The following is a 16,203-nucleotide window of genomic DNA, read 5'->3' as shown; positions in this document are numbered from 1 at the left end:
AATACACCGTCAACCCAACCAGGTATAATTTGTGTCCAAGCTCGATGAAATAAAAGGAGGAATAGGTTGACTTGCAGCCGGCTTTTCAGGTTAACACTATTCGATAGTATAACATTTATTTAAAAACAATAACTTATACAAATAAATAGAATAAAATAAATTAAAATTACATATAATGAACAATTTTTCAGAAATACCTGAAACAGTGCTAAGCTCAACGATATAGTCTTTACAAAATGAATACAATACAATGATCAAGTACCAGCTTGATATAAAGTCTATAAGCCAAGGATGTGAACAAGTTGTTTTTTTTTCATTTTAAAAAGTATTTCCGCACATTACTCTATAAATGCGAAAAATAAATAAGTAATCATCAACGAATCAAGACAGACTCTCAAGATGTTATCAATAGTGTCGACCATTCAGGTGATCATGTTCCGTTTATCAATATTGTACTGAAGACAAACTTCAGTAAGAATCCACTTCTCGTATGGATCTATACAGAGACATGCTGAAAATCAGTCCAAATAACTGAAAAAGAAAGAAAACAAAAATTTAAACAAACTATTTTTGTTGTCAATAAACTATCATTTACTAGTATACGAAATAAAGTGCTTAAACAACAGGAACTGGTGTAAAACACAGTATGGTTGTATAGAATAAAATTCGAAAATAGTTTGTAATTTTAATTAATGATGATATAGAAGAAAGGAACTTACAATGACAACAATAGATGCTACAGCAATTCCTCCAATCATTAATACATGTCCCTGGACATAGTTTACAAGCTCGTCATAACAACCCTGGAACAGAAATACAGTAACAAATCATTAATACATGTCCCTGGACATAGTTTACAAGCTCGTCATAACAACCCTGGAATAGAAATACAGTAACAAATCATTAATACATGTCCCTGGACATAGTTAACAACCTCGTCATAACAACCCTGGAATAGAAATACAGTAACAAATCATTAATACATGTCCCTGGACATAGTTAACAACCTCGTCATAACAACCCTGGAATAGAAATACAGTAACAAATCATTAATACATGTCCCTGGACATAGTTTACAAGCTCGTCATAACAACCCTGGAATAGAAATACAGTAACAAATCATTAATACATGTCCCTGGACATAGTTAACAACCTCGTCATAACAACCCTGGAATAGAAATACAGTAACAAATCATTAATACATGTCCCTGGACATAGTTTACAAGCTCGTCATAACAACCCTGGAATAGAAATACAGTAACAAATCATTAATACATGTCCCTGGACATAGTTAACAAGCTCGTCATAACAACCCTGGAATAGAAATACAGTAACAAATCATTAATACATGTCCCTGGACATAGTTAACAACCTCGTCATAACAACCCTGGAATAGAAATACAGTAACAAATCATTAATACATGTCCCTGGACATAGTTTACAAGCTCGTCATAACAACCCTGGAATAGAAATACAGTAACAAATCATTAATACATGTCCCTGGACATAGTTAACAACCTCGTCATAACAACCCTGGAATAGAAATACAGTAACAAATCATTAATACATGTCCCTGGACATAGTTAACAACCTCGTCATAACAACCCTGGAATAGAAATACAGTAACAAATCATTAATACATGTCCCTGGACATAGTTTACAAGCTCGTCATAACAACCCTGGAACAGAAATACAGTAACAAATCATTAATACATGTCCCTGGACATAGTTTACAAGCTCGTCATAACAAACCTGGAATAGAAATACAGTAACAAATCATTAATACATGTCCCTGGACATAGTTTACAAGCTCGTCATAACAACCCTGGAATAGAAATACAGTAACAAATCATTAATACATGTCCCTGGACATAGTTTACAAGCTCGTCATAACAACCCTGGAATAGAAATACAGTAACAAATCATTAATACATGTCCCTGGACATAGTTTACAAGCTCGTCATAACAACACTGGAATAGAAATACAGTAACAAATCATTAATACATGTCCCTGGACATAGTTTACAAGCTCGTCATAACAACCCTGGAATAGAAATACAGTAACAAATCATTAATACATGTCCCTGGACATAGTTTACAAGCTCGTCATAACAACCCTGGAATAGAAATACAGTAACAAATCATTAATACATGTCCCTGGACATAGTTAACAACCTCGTCATAACAACCCTGGAATAGAAATACAGTAACAAATCATTAATACATGTCCCTGGACATAGTTTACAAGCTCGTCATAACAACCCTGGAACAGAAATACAGTAACAAATCATTAATACATGTCCCTGGACCTGGAACAGAAATACAGTAACAAATCATTAATACATGTCCCTGGACATAGTTTACAAGCTCGTCATAACAACCCTGGAACAGAAATACAGTAACAAATCATTAATACATGTCCCTGGACATAGTTTACAAGCTCGTCATAACAACCCTGGAATAGAAATACAGTAACAAATCATTAATACATGTCCCTGGACATAGTTTACAAGCTCGTCATAACAACCCTGGAATAGAAATACAGTAACAAATCATTAATACATGTCCCTGGACATAGTTTACAAGCTCGTCATAACAACCCTGGAATAGAAATACAGTAACAAATCATTAATACATGTCCCTGGACATAGTTTACAAGCTCGTCATAACAACCCTGGAATAGAAATACAGTAACAAATCATTAATACATGTCCCTGGACATAGTTTACAAGCTCGTCATAACAACCCTGGAATAGAAATACAGTAACAAATCATTAATACATGTCCCTGGACATAGTTTACAAGCTCGTCATAACAACCCTGGAATAGAAATACAGTAACAAATCATTAATACATGTCCCTGGACATAGTTTACAAGCTCGTCATAACAACCCTGGAATAGAAATACAGTAACAAATCATTAATACATGTCCCTGGACATAGTTTACAAGCTCGTCATAACAACCCTGGAATAGAAATACAGTAACAAATCATTAATACATGTCCCTGGACATAGTTTACAAGCTCGTCATAACAACCCTGGAATAGAAATACAGTAACAAATCATTAATACATGTCCCTGGACATAGTTAACAACCTCGTCATAACAACCCTGGAATAGAAATACAGTAACAAATCATTAATACATGTCCCTGGACATAGTTTACAAGCTCGTCATAACAAACCTGGAATAGAAATACAATAACAAATCATTAATACATGTCCCTGGACATAGTTTACAAGCTCGTCATAACAACCCTGGAATAGAAATACAGTAACAAATCATTAATACATGTCCCTGGACATAGTTTACAAGCTCGTCATAACAACCCTGGAATAGAAATACAGTAACAAATCATTAATACATGTCCCTGGACATAGTTTACAAGCTCGTCATAACAACCCTGGAATAGAAATACAGTAACAAATCATTAATACATGTCCCTGGACATAGTTTACAAGCTCGTCATAACAACCCTGGAATAGAAATACAGTAACAAATCATTAATACATGTCCCTGGACATAGTTTACAAGCTCGTCATAACAACCCTGGAATAGATATACAGTAACAAATCATTAATACATGTCCCTGGACATAGTTTACAAGCTCGTCATAACAACCCTGGAATAGAAATACAGTAACAAATCATTAATACATGTCCCTGGACATAGTTAACAACCTCGTCATAACAACCCTGGAATAGAAATACAGTAACAAATCATTAATACATGTCCCTGGACATAGTTTACAAGCTCGTCATAACAACCCTGGAATAGAAATACAGTAACAAATCATTAATACATGTCCCTGGACATAGTTAACAAGCTCGTCATAACAACCCTGGAATAGAAATACAGTAACAAATCATTAATACATGTCCCTGGACATAGTTTACAAGCTCGTCATAACAACCCTGGAATAGAAATACAGTAACAAATCATTAATACATGTCCCTGGACATAGTTTACAAGCTCGTCATAACAACCCTGGAATAGAAATACAGTAACAAATCATTAATACATGTCCCTGGACATAGTTAACAAGCTCGTCATAACAACCCTGGAATAGAAACACAGTAACAAATCATTAATACATGTCCCTGGACATAGTTAACAACCTCGTCATAACAACCCTGGAATAGAAATACAGTAACAAATCATTAATACATGTCCCTGGACATAGTTTACAAGCTCGTCATAACAACCCTGGAATAGAAATACAGTAACAAATCATTAATACATGTCCCTGGACATAGTTTACAAGCTCGTCATAACAACCCTGGAATAGAAATACAGTAACCAATCATTAATACATGTCCCTGGACATAGTTTACAAGCTCGTCATAACAACCCTGGAATAGAAATACAGTAACCAATCATTAATACATGTCCCTGGACATAGTTTACAAGCTCGTCATAACAACCCTGGAATAGAAATACAGTAACAAATCATTAATACATGTCCCTGGACCTGGAACAGAAATACAGTAACAAATCATTAATACATGTCCCTGGACATAGTTTACAAGCTCGTCATAACAACCCTGGAACAGAAATACAGTAACAAATCATTAATACATGTCCCTGGACCTGGAACAGAAATACAGTAACAAATCATTAATACATGTCCCTGGACATAGTTTACAAGCTCGTCATAACAACCCTGGAATAGAAATACAGTAACAAATCATTAATACATGTCCCTGGACATAGTTTACAAGCTCGTCATAACAACCCTGGAACAGAAATACAGTAACCAATCATTAATACATGTCCCTGGACATAGTTTACAAGCTCGTCATAACAACCCTGGAACAGAAATACAGTAACAAATCATTAATACATGTCCCTGGACATAGTTAACAACCTCGTCATAACAACCCTGGAATAGAAATACAGTAACAAATTAACAACCCTGGAACAGAAATACAGTGACAAATCATTAATACATGTCCCTGGACATAGTTTACAAGCTCGTCATAACAACACTGGAACAGAAATACAGTAACAAATCATTAATACATGTCCCTGGACATAGTTTACAAGCTCGTCATAACAACCCTGGAATAGAAATACAGTAACAAATCATTAATACATGTCCCTGGACATAGTTTACAAGCTCGTCATAACAACCCTGGAATAGAAATACAGTAACAAATCATTAATACATGTCCCTGGACATAGTTTACAAGCTCGTCATAACAACCCTGGAATAGAAATACAGTAACAAATCATTAATACATGTCCCTGGACATAGTTTACAAGCTCGTCATAACAACCCTGGAATAGAAATACAGTAAAAAATCATTAATACATGTACCTGGACATAGTTTACAAGCTCGTCATAACAACCCTGGAATAGAAATACTGTAACAAATCATTAATACATGTCCCTGGACATAGTTAACAAGCTCGTCATACCAAACCTGGAACAGAAATACAGTAACAAATCATTATTACATGTCCCTGGACATAGTTTACAAGCTCGTCATAACAACCCTGGAATAGAAATACAGTAACAAATCATTAATACATGTCCCTGGACATAGTTTACAAGCTCGGCATAACAAACCTGGAACAGAAATACAGTAACCAATCATTAATACATGTCCCTGGACATAGTTAACAAGCTCGTCATAACAACCCTGGAATAGAAATACAGTAACAAATCATTAATACATGTCCCTGGACATAGTTTACAAGCTCGTCATAACAACCCTGGAATAGAAATACAGTAACAAATCATTAATACATGTCCCTGGACATAGTTTACAAGCTCGTCATAACAACCCTGGAATGGAAATACAGTAACAAATCATTAATACATGTCCCTGGACATAGTTTACAAGCTCGTCATAACAACCCTGGAATACAGTAACAAATCATTAATACATGTCCCTGGACATAGTTTACAAGCTCGTCATAACAACCCTGGAATAGAAATACAGTAACAAATCATTAATACATGTCCCTGGACATAGTTAACAAGCTCGTCATAACAACCCTGGAATAGAAATACAGTAACAAATCATTAATACATGTCCCTGGACATAGTTAACAACCTCGTCATAACAACCCTGGAATAGAAATACTGTAACAAATCATTAATACATGTCCCTGGACATAGTTTACAAGCTCGTCATAACAACCCTGGAATAGAAATACAGTAACAAATCATTAATACATGTCCCTGGACATAGTTTACAAGCTCGTCATAACAACCCTGGAACAGAAATACAGTAACAAATCATTAATACATGTCCCTGGACATAGTTTACAAGCTCGTCATAACAACCCTGGAATAGAAATACAGTAACAAATCATTAATACATGTCCCTGGACATAGTTTACAAGCTCGTCATAACAACCCTGGAATAGAAATACAGTAACAAATCATTAATACATGTCCCTGGACATAGTTTACAAGCTCGTCATAACAACCCTGGAATACAGTAACAAATTAGTAATAGTAAATTAGCACAGGCACTTGTCTCAGAAAAAAATGTTCTTATATACCTTAATATAACACTGTGTTCGTAAGGTTAAAACATTTCAAAATATGTGTCTTTTATCGTAAACTATGGATAAACACTTTTAAAGTTTTTACCTTTGGGAATAGTAGAATGAGCAAGGAGGAATAGTCTTTATATAAAGCCATTTTAAAAATCTATAATACTAAAATTACGAAGTCCAATTTTTCAGCCGTCATCACGTAAAAACGACGAATCAAAGAATTCAACTTTATATATCACTAATATAGTACAAAGGTGTAGATTGAAAATTACACCACTCCAGGCCCTTTTGTTTTCCACGTAATTACTATTGCCAATAATTAAGAAGTTCCGGGTCGAGTCCGATACCGATACCAATAGTATATTCACCTGTTACCTATTACCTAATCTGTACGTTCCGCATCTGACAGGCGCACCATCAAACGGTGTATTCAGGGTTGATATGCTATATACACGGGTCATAATCACAGGGTTGACCTTACTTAATTGTCAAATAGCTACCTATTGTAGTATTTTAATCAGTAAGACTTTCTAAGATAACAAGACTAAAAATGAGGAACAGTTTTCAATTTGTTAGTGGGCATACATGACGTAAAACAGCAAATCAAAGAATTCATCTTTATTTATAACTAATATAGGACAATGTTGTTGATTAAAAAATACTCCATTCCAGGACCTTTTGTTTTCCAAACAATTAATATTACCAATAATTGATAAGTTCCAGTTCGACGGGTTCAAACAGAAAGATTTGAAAGCAGAGAAAAACTGTGTATCTTATAATCGGCATTACTTTATCAGATGACAATACTAATACTAAAATAAGGCTTGCGCATAATTATATACCTTAATTCAGCCACGGACCCGCGATATCACGGGTGTGTTCTAGTATTATATAAAATTCTAAACAGTTTTGTGACAGTACCTTATGATAAAGATGAGGATTAACATTTCCACTTATTGGAGGTCCATCTATTGGGGTGCCTTCTGTACCGTTTAAACCAGTGCAAGTTATTATATCTCCGTCATGACGACAGCAACTGTCAGGAACATAAGCTTTCCCTTGAAAAAAAATAATTCATTTATGAACAATGGAAAAACCATCAATAAAATAATAGCATCGGCTATCGATTGGTGTATAATGATTTACTTATTTTAACCAATAAAATGTGATTATCGGCTATCGATTTGTATACAATAATTCAATGAAATAATGGCATCGGCTATCGATTCGTGTACAATGATTCAATAAACCAATGAAATATTATCATCGGCTATCGATTAGTGTACAAAGATTTAATAAACCAATGAAACATTATGATTGGCTATCGGTTAGTGTACAGAGATTCACACAACCAATTAATGTGATCATCGGGTATCGAATTGTGTACAATGAATCAATGTTATAATAGAATCGGCTATCGATTGGTGTACAATGATTCAATAAACCAATGAAACATTATCATGGGCTATTGATTTGTGTACAATCAAATTCAATGAAATAATAGTATCGGCTATCGATTAATGTACAAAGATTCACACAACCAATAAATGTGATCATCGGATATCGATTTGTGTACAATAATTCAATGAAATAATAGCATCGGCTATCGATTGGTGTACAATGATTCAATAAACCAATGAAAAACTATCAAGGGCTTTCGATTTGTGTACAATCATATTCAATGAAATAATAGTATCGGCTATCGATTGGTGTACAATAATTTAATAAACTAATGAAGTGTTATCATGGGCTATCAATTTGTGTACAATGATTCAATGAAATAATAGTATCGGCTATCGATAAGTGTACAATGATTCAATAAACCAATGAAATGTTATCACGGGCTATCGATTTGTGTACAATGATTCACACAACCAATGTAATGTTATCATTGGCTATCGATTAGTGTAAAAATTCACACCACAAGGAAAAGATTGCATCTGCTATCGATTGGTGTACCATTATTCATGCAACCAATGAAATGATAGCATCTGCTTACGATTGATGTACAATAATTCAAACAACCAATGAACATTTGTCATCGGCTATCAATTGATGTACAATGATTATAAAAAAAACACGAAAAGTTGTCATCGACTAACAATTGGTCTATAATGATTCAAACAACCAATGAAACGACATCGGATATCGATTGGTATACCCTGATTTAAACAACCAATGAAAGGTGTCATCGGCTATCAATTGATGTACAATGATTCAAACAACCAATGAAGTTTTAATATCGACTATTAGTACTGAAAGTTCTATGAAAAACAAAAACGTTGCTGTTCTCTTGTGGGTTATGAATTTGCTCTTAGTTTCGTACATATTAATTTCAGTAGTTTGTCAATTATTATTTTTATCAAAAGTGTACCGGCTTATTGCAATTCTATCTTTAAGCAAAAGCTATGTAAGGGCTCAAGTAATAAGTGACTGTCGGTCGATTAATCTCTGACCTAAACTATTTTACACGATACTTTGAACCATCTTGGATCCTATTGTTTTAACTTTATTTTAAAAGACTCTCAGTATTATGTGTCTCACAAATATTTAAAGACATTTGTACAGTCAAAATTTCACATTTAAAGTTATAGGGGATATGAATTCTTTTTATAAGCCATTCTTATTCTTTATTAGTTTAAACGTATTTATTTATAGTGGATTGGGAAACAAGTTTTGCAACTTATATTAATCCCTTTCCACTTTGCGGTTGCGAGCGCTGCCTTGTAGCGGCATTAGCCTACTCTTTTTCGAAATCTACAAGGGTGTCTTTAACGTGCAAGAGATGTGGCTCTCTCTTAACACGGGCCAGCCATTTATCGTCCCCGTCCGACGGACTATCATCGTTTCCTCAAGACCATACTCGCACATGGTGTCAAGGGAGAGCCGAAAATTGAGTTCCTGAAATTTTCATCCCATACGGGAATCGAACCAGGAACCTTTGTGTTAGTAGTCCGATGCACTAACCACTACACCACGGCTCTCTTGATTCTTTATTATAATGTACAATGATGTATGAAGCTTCTTCTAAACATGTCTTAATATTTGTATAACTTTGAATATTTATCTAATTTCAAATAGTTATGTAGAAAGCAAATCATCTTTGGTTCTGCCTTCACGTATCGTTTACTTCTGAATATGATTGTTTATTCAATTCATTCTAGGAGATAAACACAACTTATTTATTGTTTTCCATTACAAATTTCGCAATGATGAGGACATGACAGTATCTCTTATTTTTAAACACCGACATATTTACCATACGTTAATAAATGTACAATCTGTTTACTTACTGTTGTTTCCCTGCTTGTACCATTGAGATTTAATTTTGTATATCGCCCACGAATCTGTCGAATTGACTCCTCCGTGTACTCCACAACACTCCAACTGTCAGATCAATAAAATGGAAAGGATGGTTGAAGATTTTATAAGATAATCGTTATCTAAATAGTTTTAAGGATGTTTGATTGTCGTGTTTTGACATTTTGACAGATTTTCGAAATCCTCTGGTTTTATCCATATTTCTTTTTATAAATCTTTTCCATGTAGAATTTGAATAATTGTATAATTATTAGCCATTTGTAAAAGTCTTATAAAATTTTATTTATTTTTTAATAGTTTTTGAGAACTTTATCTAGTCAATAAAAAAGCTTTGAAAAATCAAGAGAGAATATTTTTCCAGCAAAATGTTAATGGCTAATATTTCGGAAACAAGCACATTGACCACTATATTTTTTTTGTTTTTTTTTTATTCTTAAATTAATCACCTATCAATATATACTAGTTTTATGGAAAGTTTTTTTTTATTATGAAACTGAGCAGCAAACTTCCTTAAGCAAACTTAAAAATAAAACAAGATAAAAATATCAATTATTACAAGTTCAAAATTGGAGCATGCCAAAGTTGCTCTATGTCTCCCCTTCTAAACAAAACTATTGGCAATGTTGAATAGTGAATTAAAATTTTCTGAACTTCTTTTCAATGTTTGAAGCTTTTTAAGATATGGTTTTATATCATTGGACAATAGTACGATTGCTTGATAATATGTCTGTTTACTAAGGCATATTCAAATGCTAGTATATAAAATTGAGAATGGAAAAAGAGAAATGTATGTAGCTAATGTTTACATAAGCTTACAATTTGATTTTTATTTGTCTTTAATTTTTTTGATGTTTCTGTCGTTGGGTTTGCCCTCTCAGAGAGTTGCATTCTTTCTATTTCCCCAAAATATAACATTTTCTGTAGATTATACTTACGTTCTTCTGCATCAGATCCCATACTTCTGTTACCATTCTGTTTTCAGAATGATCCAAATTCACACCATATTTGTTAACTAAAGCAATCTTCATAGATTTCTGAATTTTACCAGACATCTGAAATTAACTTTTACGTGTACTGATCTCTTATTTTTCTCTTATCCGCTTTTTGTTAATATCCTCATGTTATCGATATTTATCAATCATCAAGGGAAAAAAAATATTTAAGTTTACAATCACCATCTCTTTGTTTCATTTAATTGTTAACATCATTTTTCATAATATACATATATCTAATGTGCCTTAGGACACCATAGAAAATGTATGTGGAAAGAGTTAAAACTTAATCAAATCTATAACTAAGAGAAACGAATCCAAACGAATGTATTCAAATCTTCTAATAAAACATACCTGTCCAACGAAAACGAATAAGAGGATTGCTGTGACTAGTAATATTACGAGAATTATCGCCATGAGAACTGTGTACTGAAAATTAAAAAAAATAACAATCTTTAGTTTAAATGAAACAAATTAAAGCACCATTGAACAAATGAAAACAGCTTTGCACATCTTTTCTTGCGGTGTATTTGGTGGACTAGACTGGTAGTCTGGTATTTGATTGTTGTAGACACCGTTTGGGGATCTGCAGATGTTCGCTTTCTTTCTTGACGTTTATGGTAATAATAATAATAATAATAATAATAATAATAATAATAATAATAATAATAATAATAATAATAATAATAATAATAATAATAATAATAATAATAATAATAATAATAATAATAATAATAACGTTTATGGTAATAATAATAATAATAATAATAATAATAATAATAATAATAATAATAATAATAATAATAATAATAATAATAATAATAATAATAATAATAATAATAATAATAATAATAATAATAATGATAATAATAATGATAATAATAATAATAATAATCGAGCGCTCCTTTAGTGAACCCTATTTAGAAGAAACGCGTCTGAAGTAATATATTTGTAGTCGGGTACTAGTAGCCTTGTTGGATGCTTACAATGTGTTGCTTCAATTGAATGTTGAGAAAATTGGATAATTCTTACAATGCGGAAGACCAACATTAAAAGAGTGGCGAAAGATACCTGAGGGACAGTAAAACTCAAAGATCGAAAAACAAACTGACAACGCCATGGCTAAAAAAAAACCCAAAAAAACACCAGACAGACAAATGATAGTACTCAAGACGCAGCATAGAATCTAAAGACTAAACAAAACAAACCCCAACCAAAACTTGGAGTGATCTCAGGTGCTCCGAAAGGGGAAGCAGATCTTTCTCCATACGGGCATATGTGGCCCCCCGGGCATCGTATTGCTCATGTTATTACAAACCCGGTAAATAGTCTAATTCGGTAGGTTACATTCGTGTTAAGGGAAGGGGGTTGTAGTTTCGCGTAAGGAACATATCCACTATCATCTGTGAAACTATATTCGGTCAACCAACTCGTGATATAGTTTCTTAAGAAAGTCATGACTAACTACTGTATGTGTTGCTTCAATTGTATGCTAAAAAGTATTATACCAATTGAATTATTTAGACTAAAAAAACATTTACAGCCTCTCCTTTGTTCTGTGCCATAAGGCAGCAACCATTTGATTTTCTGGGGGGGGGGGCTATGTTTTTTTTTTTTTTTTAAAAGTTTGTTTCCAGGTTTTGGTGAAAAAAATAATTTGTTTTGGACCCTGAGAAAAAAAAATTGTTTGTTTCACCCTCAGCTGCCACTATATGTAATGCTAAAATTGAAAGAAAAAAAATTATTTCGGTTTGTCGGTAAAAAAAAAACCCATACCCCCCCCCCCCCCCCACAGAAAATCAAATGGTTGCTGCCTACAGTGTTTTACTTACAATGACCAAGACACATTTCTTCTCTTTCAGAGATCCACAGACACCACACAGTGAAATAATGGCGATGGCGGTTCCTCCGGCTATAGCTATGTAGGCAGCTACATGGTACAGTTCGTCACCTAGGACAGCAGACAACTGGTGTGCTCCATAGTCGGAGGCTATGATGTATATTCCCATAGACAAACTGGATACACCAGCGATCTGAAGGAATTTAAAATTATAATGGAATAAAAATAATTCTTCAAATAAGCTTCGATATTCTTACATTCATAAATAGATTTCAATTTGTAATGGAATTAAAATACGCTTACATTCATAAAATGGGATCACCTAATTAAATAAGTGATAAAATGTTTTCTAAATTGTTATTTTCTTATTGTTGTTTTGTTTTCATTATTCAGATGCCCTTGTGGTTCTCCTTTAATTTGTTTACATTTTCTCATGTCGGGGCCTTTAATAGCTGACCTGGATTTTGCTCATTGTTGAAGAGCTGTGATTGCTTATACCCATGTCATTTAGACTCTGCGTGGTGGTTTTAGTCGGCATCTCCTTATTTTAACATTAAGACAGACCGACAGAAGTAAAAGAGCAAAACAGAACATATTAATTAGCATATTTATCCACAACTGTTGTATCCCGTTTTTCTTTGTTATGTTCTAAGAAACGTCAAAAGAATTCAGACTAAACAAACGAATTCAATGAAATCAACAATCCAATCTCATTAGATATACTTACAAATATCAGAAAATGAAACACGGCTGCACAGCATTTAATATTCCCTTTGGTTCCCATAGTTTTAAACTATGTCCGAAACTGCAAGAAAGACAAAATTAAACAGAAAATACCAAAAGATTAGAAAAACGTGAAATGCTTTCGACTATAGTGGTTCCAATTTTATGATATGTCCATAATTAGAAGAAGATCATCTCTAACTTGACTCCAGAACATCTGATTTCGCATGTTATTTTTTATAAACATTTCATACGAAACATGGCTATTTTTAATAAACATTTGGCATACGAAACATGGATACGAATACACAAATGGAAAGCTTTATTTAAATTATTATGAAATTAAATAAATAAAGAATATAATAAATTAAACACTTACCTCTGTTTATCTAATAGCGTATATTTTTACATACACAGAGAAACAGGAAGTTGTCCAATTATTTGCCTTGAGCGACGCAAATCATATTTCAATGATGTCAATAACGGTTCTTGTAAAGGAACTATGTGACACGATTAAGCAGTTACTTTTAAACAATATTTGATTTTTTTTTTATTATTTACGTTACATGGAGGAAAATATTTCTCGTATACCTCAAAAATAGATAACACAAGTTTCGGCTGCTTTTGATGGTTCGTATGTCACTATTATCGAAAGAGAATAAGCAGAGACGAAGACCTTGTGACGAAAATTTGTCATTGGAAATTATCCAAGTTTACTAAAATGACTAAAACTTACATTTATGTATATATAACACCTGATGAAGTGATCGAACAAGATTTTGCACATGATCGATAGTAAATTTTGCACTTTATATATGATTTTGACATAGCCAAACTTAACATCATGGGAAAATACTTTATTTTGCCCCGCCTTTTTACTCATCCAATCGTTCTAGTTTAGATTAAAGAGTATAAAATATACCAGCAAATGTTTTAAAGACGTTCATTGGCTTACAAAATTCTCGAATTTACTTACAAGCGGTGAATTTTACTTAATTTATTGTTTTTTTGTAAGAAAACAATGACATAATTCTTTTTATTTCCCTTTACAATGTAAACAGATTTCAGTAAAAGTCCTTGTTTCAGTCCCTGTTTTAATAGGATTGACGTAGGTCACCCTTGTCTTATTCCAATGAGCAAGATATTCAGAAATATTCGACCATGTAAATATATTATAAGTTATATGGTTCGCTACTGACCCCATACGGATCCATAGAGGGTTAGTAAAATCCATAGGGGGTGAGGCCGGAGGCCGAGTCCCCTATGAATTTTATTCACCCTCTATGGATCCGTAGGGGGTCAGTAGTTAACCGTATAACGAATTTATCGGACGCTGGACTTTTTCTGCGGCGTTTTGTTGAAAAATAAACAACGAAACACAACAACATTAATAGATGACGTCGCCATTAACGCGTCACGAACCCCATATGAAACTTACTAACCCCATACGGTCTCATAGGGGGTCACCACGTGACGGCGTTTAACCAATCACAACGTGATAATTCATCTGTGGTCCGATAAAATGTGGTATGATAACCAATGACGTAGAAGGTAACAACTATAGGTCCCTATACGGCCTTCAACACTGGGGCGTATGACATTTGCGCCGATTTTGAAAATATACATTCTTTCATTTGCGCCGATTTTATAATTGCTCCTAATTGGATTTATAGGTAAGTTAATACTTGTACATGTACGGTACTATACCATTGGTAAAATCTGGTTATTAATGTTGTTCAGTTATGTTAATTTTGATTCATATATTGTTCTGAAACTTCGTTGTAACACGATGGACATATTGCACACTGAAACGGACCGAGGAGTCAAGTCTTTAATCATCGAGGGCCATACATATCGGAATATAACCATGTGGCAGATGTCCGACAGACAGAGGCTGAAGAACTACGGATACGGCCATGGAAAAGTTTGGAGATGTATCTTGTAGGCCTTCTTCTACCTCCCCGTGGTGAGCAGGGTACATCACTTATATATACGTGTTATGATTGATAATTCATTAAATTTGTACAAGTGGCTATAACGATAGAGGTCTCTAATGAATGAAAAATAACATGACTTGGATGAAGAGTTTTCTCATTAGCACTCATATCACGTCTTCTTATATCTGTTCACCTGTAATTTACCTGTAAAAAAATCGGCGCAAATGAAAATAAAAATCGGCGCAAATGAAAGAAAAATTGGCGCAAATGAAATGCAGATCGGCGCAAATGCAAAACGCCGCAACACTGAGCAAAACCCTTAACCAATCGTAACTACTCGGCCATTCTCGCTACGCATACAATAGTTATTTCTTCGTGCAACCAGAAAGGCCGAGTTGTTCCGATTGAACCCTTACCGTATAGTAAGCTATAAAAAGTCCCTAAATGACACATGTTAAACAATTTAAACTAAAGACCTCATTAATGTGAAAAAGTCCACAATTCATCTAAAATCCACACCACCGCTAATGTTAACAACGACTTTTCCGCTAAAGAAAAACAACACTGGAAAACACCCGTCATATTCCTGATCTGGTACAGACATTTCTTTGTGTAGAAACGGTGGATTACCTAGTTATATAGCTAGAAAACCTCTCACTTATACGATAGTCGCATGATAAATAAAATAATTGTTATGATTTACACATCGTTACTTTTTCCAATATACATATTCGAACTATTTTGTTTGTTGTTTCCTTTATAAATTTACATATTTTTAAAAAGACCACTTTTTGACTTCGATATTTAGTAGACTATAAAAGCGATGTTCATTATCTTTCTTCTGCTGGAAGTTTAATTTAGTTATTTTGTGTCATA

General features: G+C 33.6%; 1 protein-coding gene and 1 long non-coding RNA gene across 7 annotated transcripts in view; one reads left to right on the top strand and one right to left on the bottom strand.

Annotated features, from left to right (window-relative positions):
- Nucleotides 1–12,857, top strand: part of LOC134715704 (uncharacterized) — a 44,103-nt gene extending 31,246 nt beyond the window's left edge. For all 3 annotated transcript variants that reach the window (XR_010106797.1, XR_010106795.1, XR_010106796.1), the window contains exon 3: nt 12,690–12,857. This is a non-coding gene — a long non-coding RNA (uncharacterized LOC134715704). The remainder of the gene's footprint in view (nt 1–12,689) is intronic.
- LOC134715649 (CD151 antigen-like) lies at nt 100–14,218 on the bottom strand. 4 transcript variants are annotated; one of them, XM_063577985.1, is made up of 9 exons: nt 14,127–14,218; nt 13,395–13,472; nt 12,660–12,860; nt 11,182–11,256; nt 10,771–10,887; nt 9,808–9,901; nt 7,436–7,572; nt 720–803; nt 100–531 (listed from the first exon to the last, which is right to left on the bottom strand). In XM_063577985.1, exons 2-9 carry the CDS (start codon nt 13,449–13,451, stop codon nt 469–471), a joined length of 828 nt encoding a protein of 275 aa, XP_063434055.1. In that variant the 5' UTR covers nt 13,452–13,472; nt 14,127–14,218; the 3' UTR covers nt 100–468. The 4 variants fall into 4 exon arrangements, with proteins under 4 accessions (XP_063434055.1, XP_063434051.1, XP_063434064.1 ...); XM_063577981.1 differs by lacking the exon at nt 14,127–14,218 and adding an exon at nt 13,770–14,075; XM_063577994.1 differs by lacking the exons at nt 100–531; nt 720–803; nt 14,127–14,218 and adding exons at nt 4,712–4,810; nt 13,770–14,079.
- Nucleotides 14,219–16,203: the final 1,985 nt, after the last annotated feature.

The sequence above is a fragment of the Mytilus trossulus genome, chromosome 1, assembly GCF_036588685.1.
Source record: "Mytilus trossulus isolate FHL-02 chromosome 1, PNRI_Mtr1.1.1.hap1, whole genome shotgun sequence".
In the NCBI taxonomy this organism is placed as follows: Eukaryota; Metazoa; Mollusca; class Bivalvia; order Mytilida; family Mytilidae; genus Mytilus; species Mytilus trossulus.
Note: the sequence above shows the minus strand (reverse complement) of the source record. Positions and strands in the feature narration are given on the sequence as shown.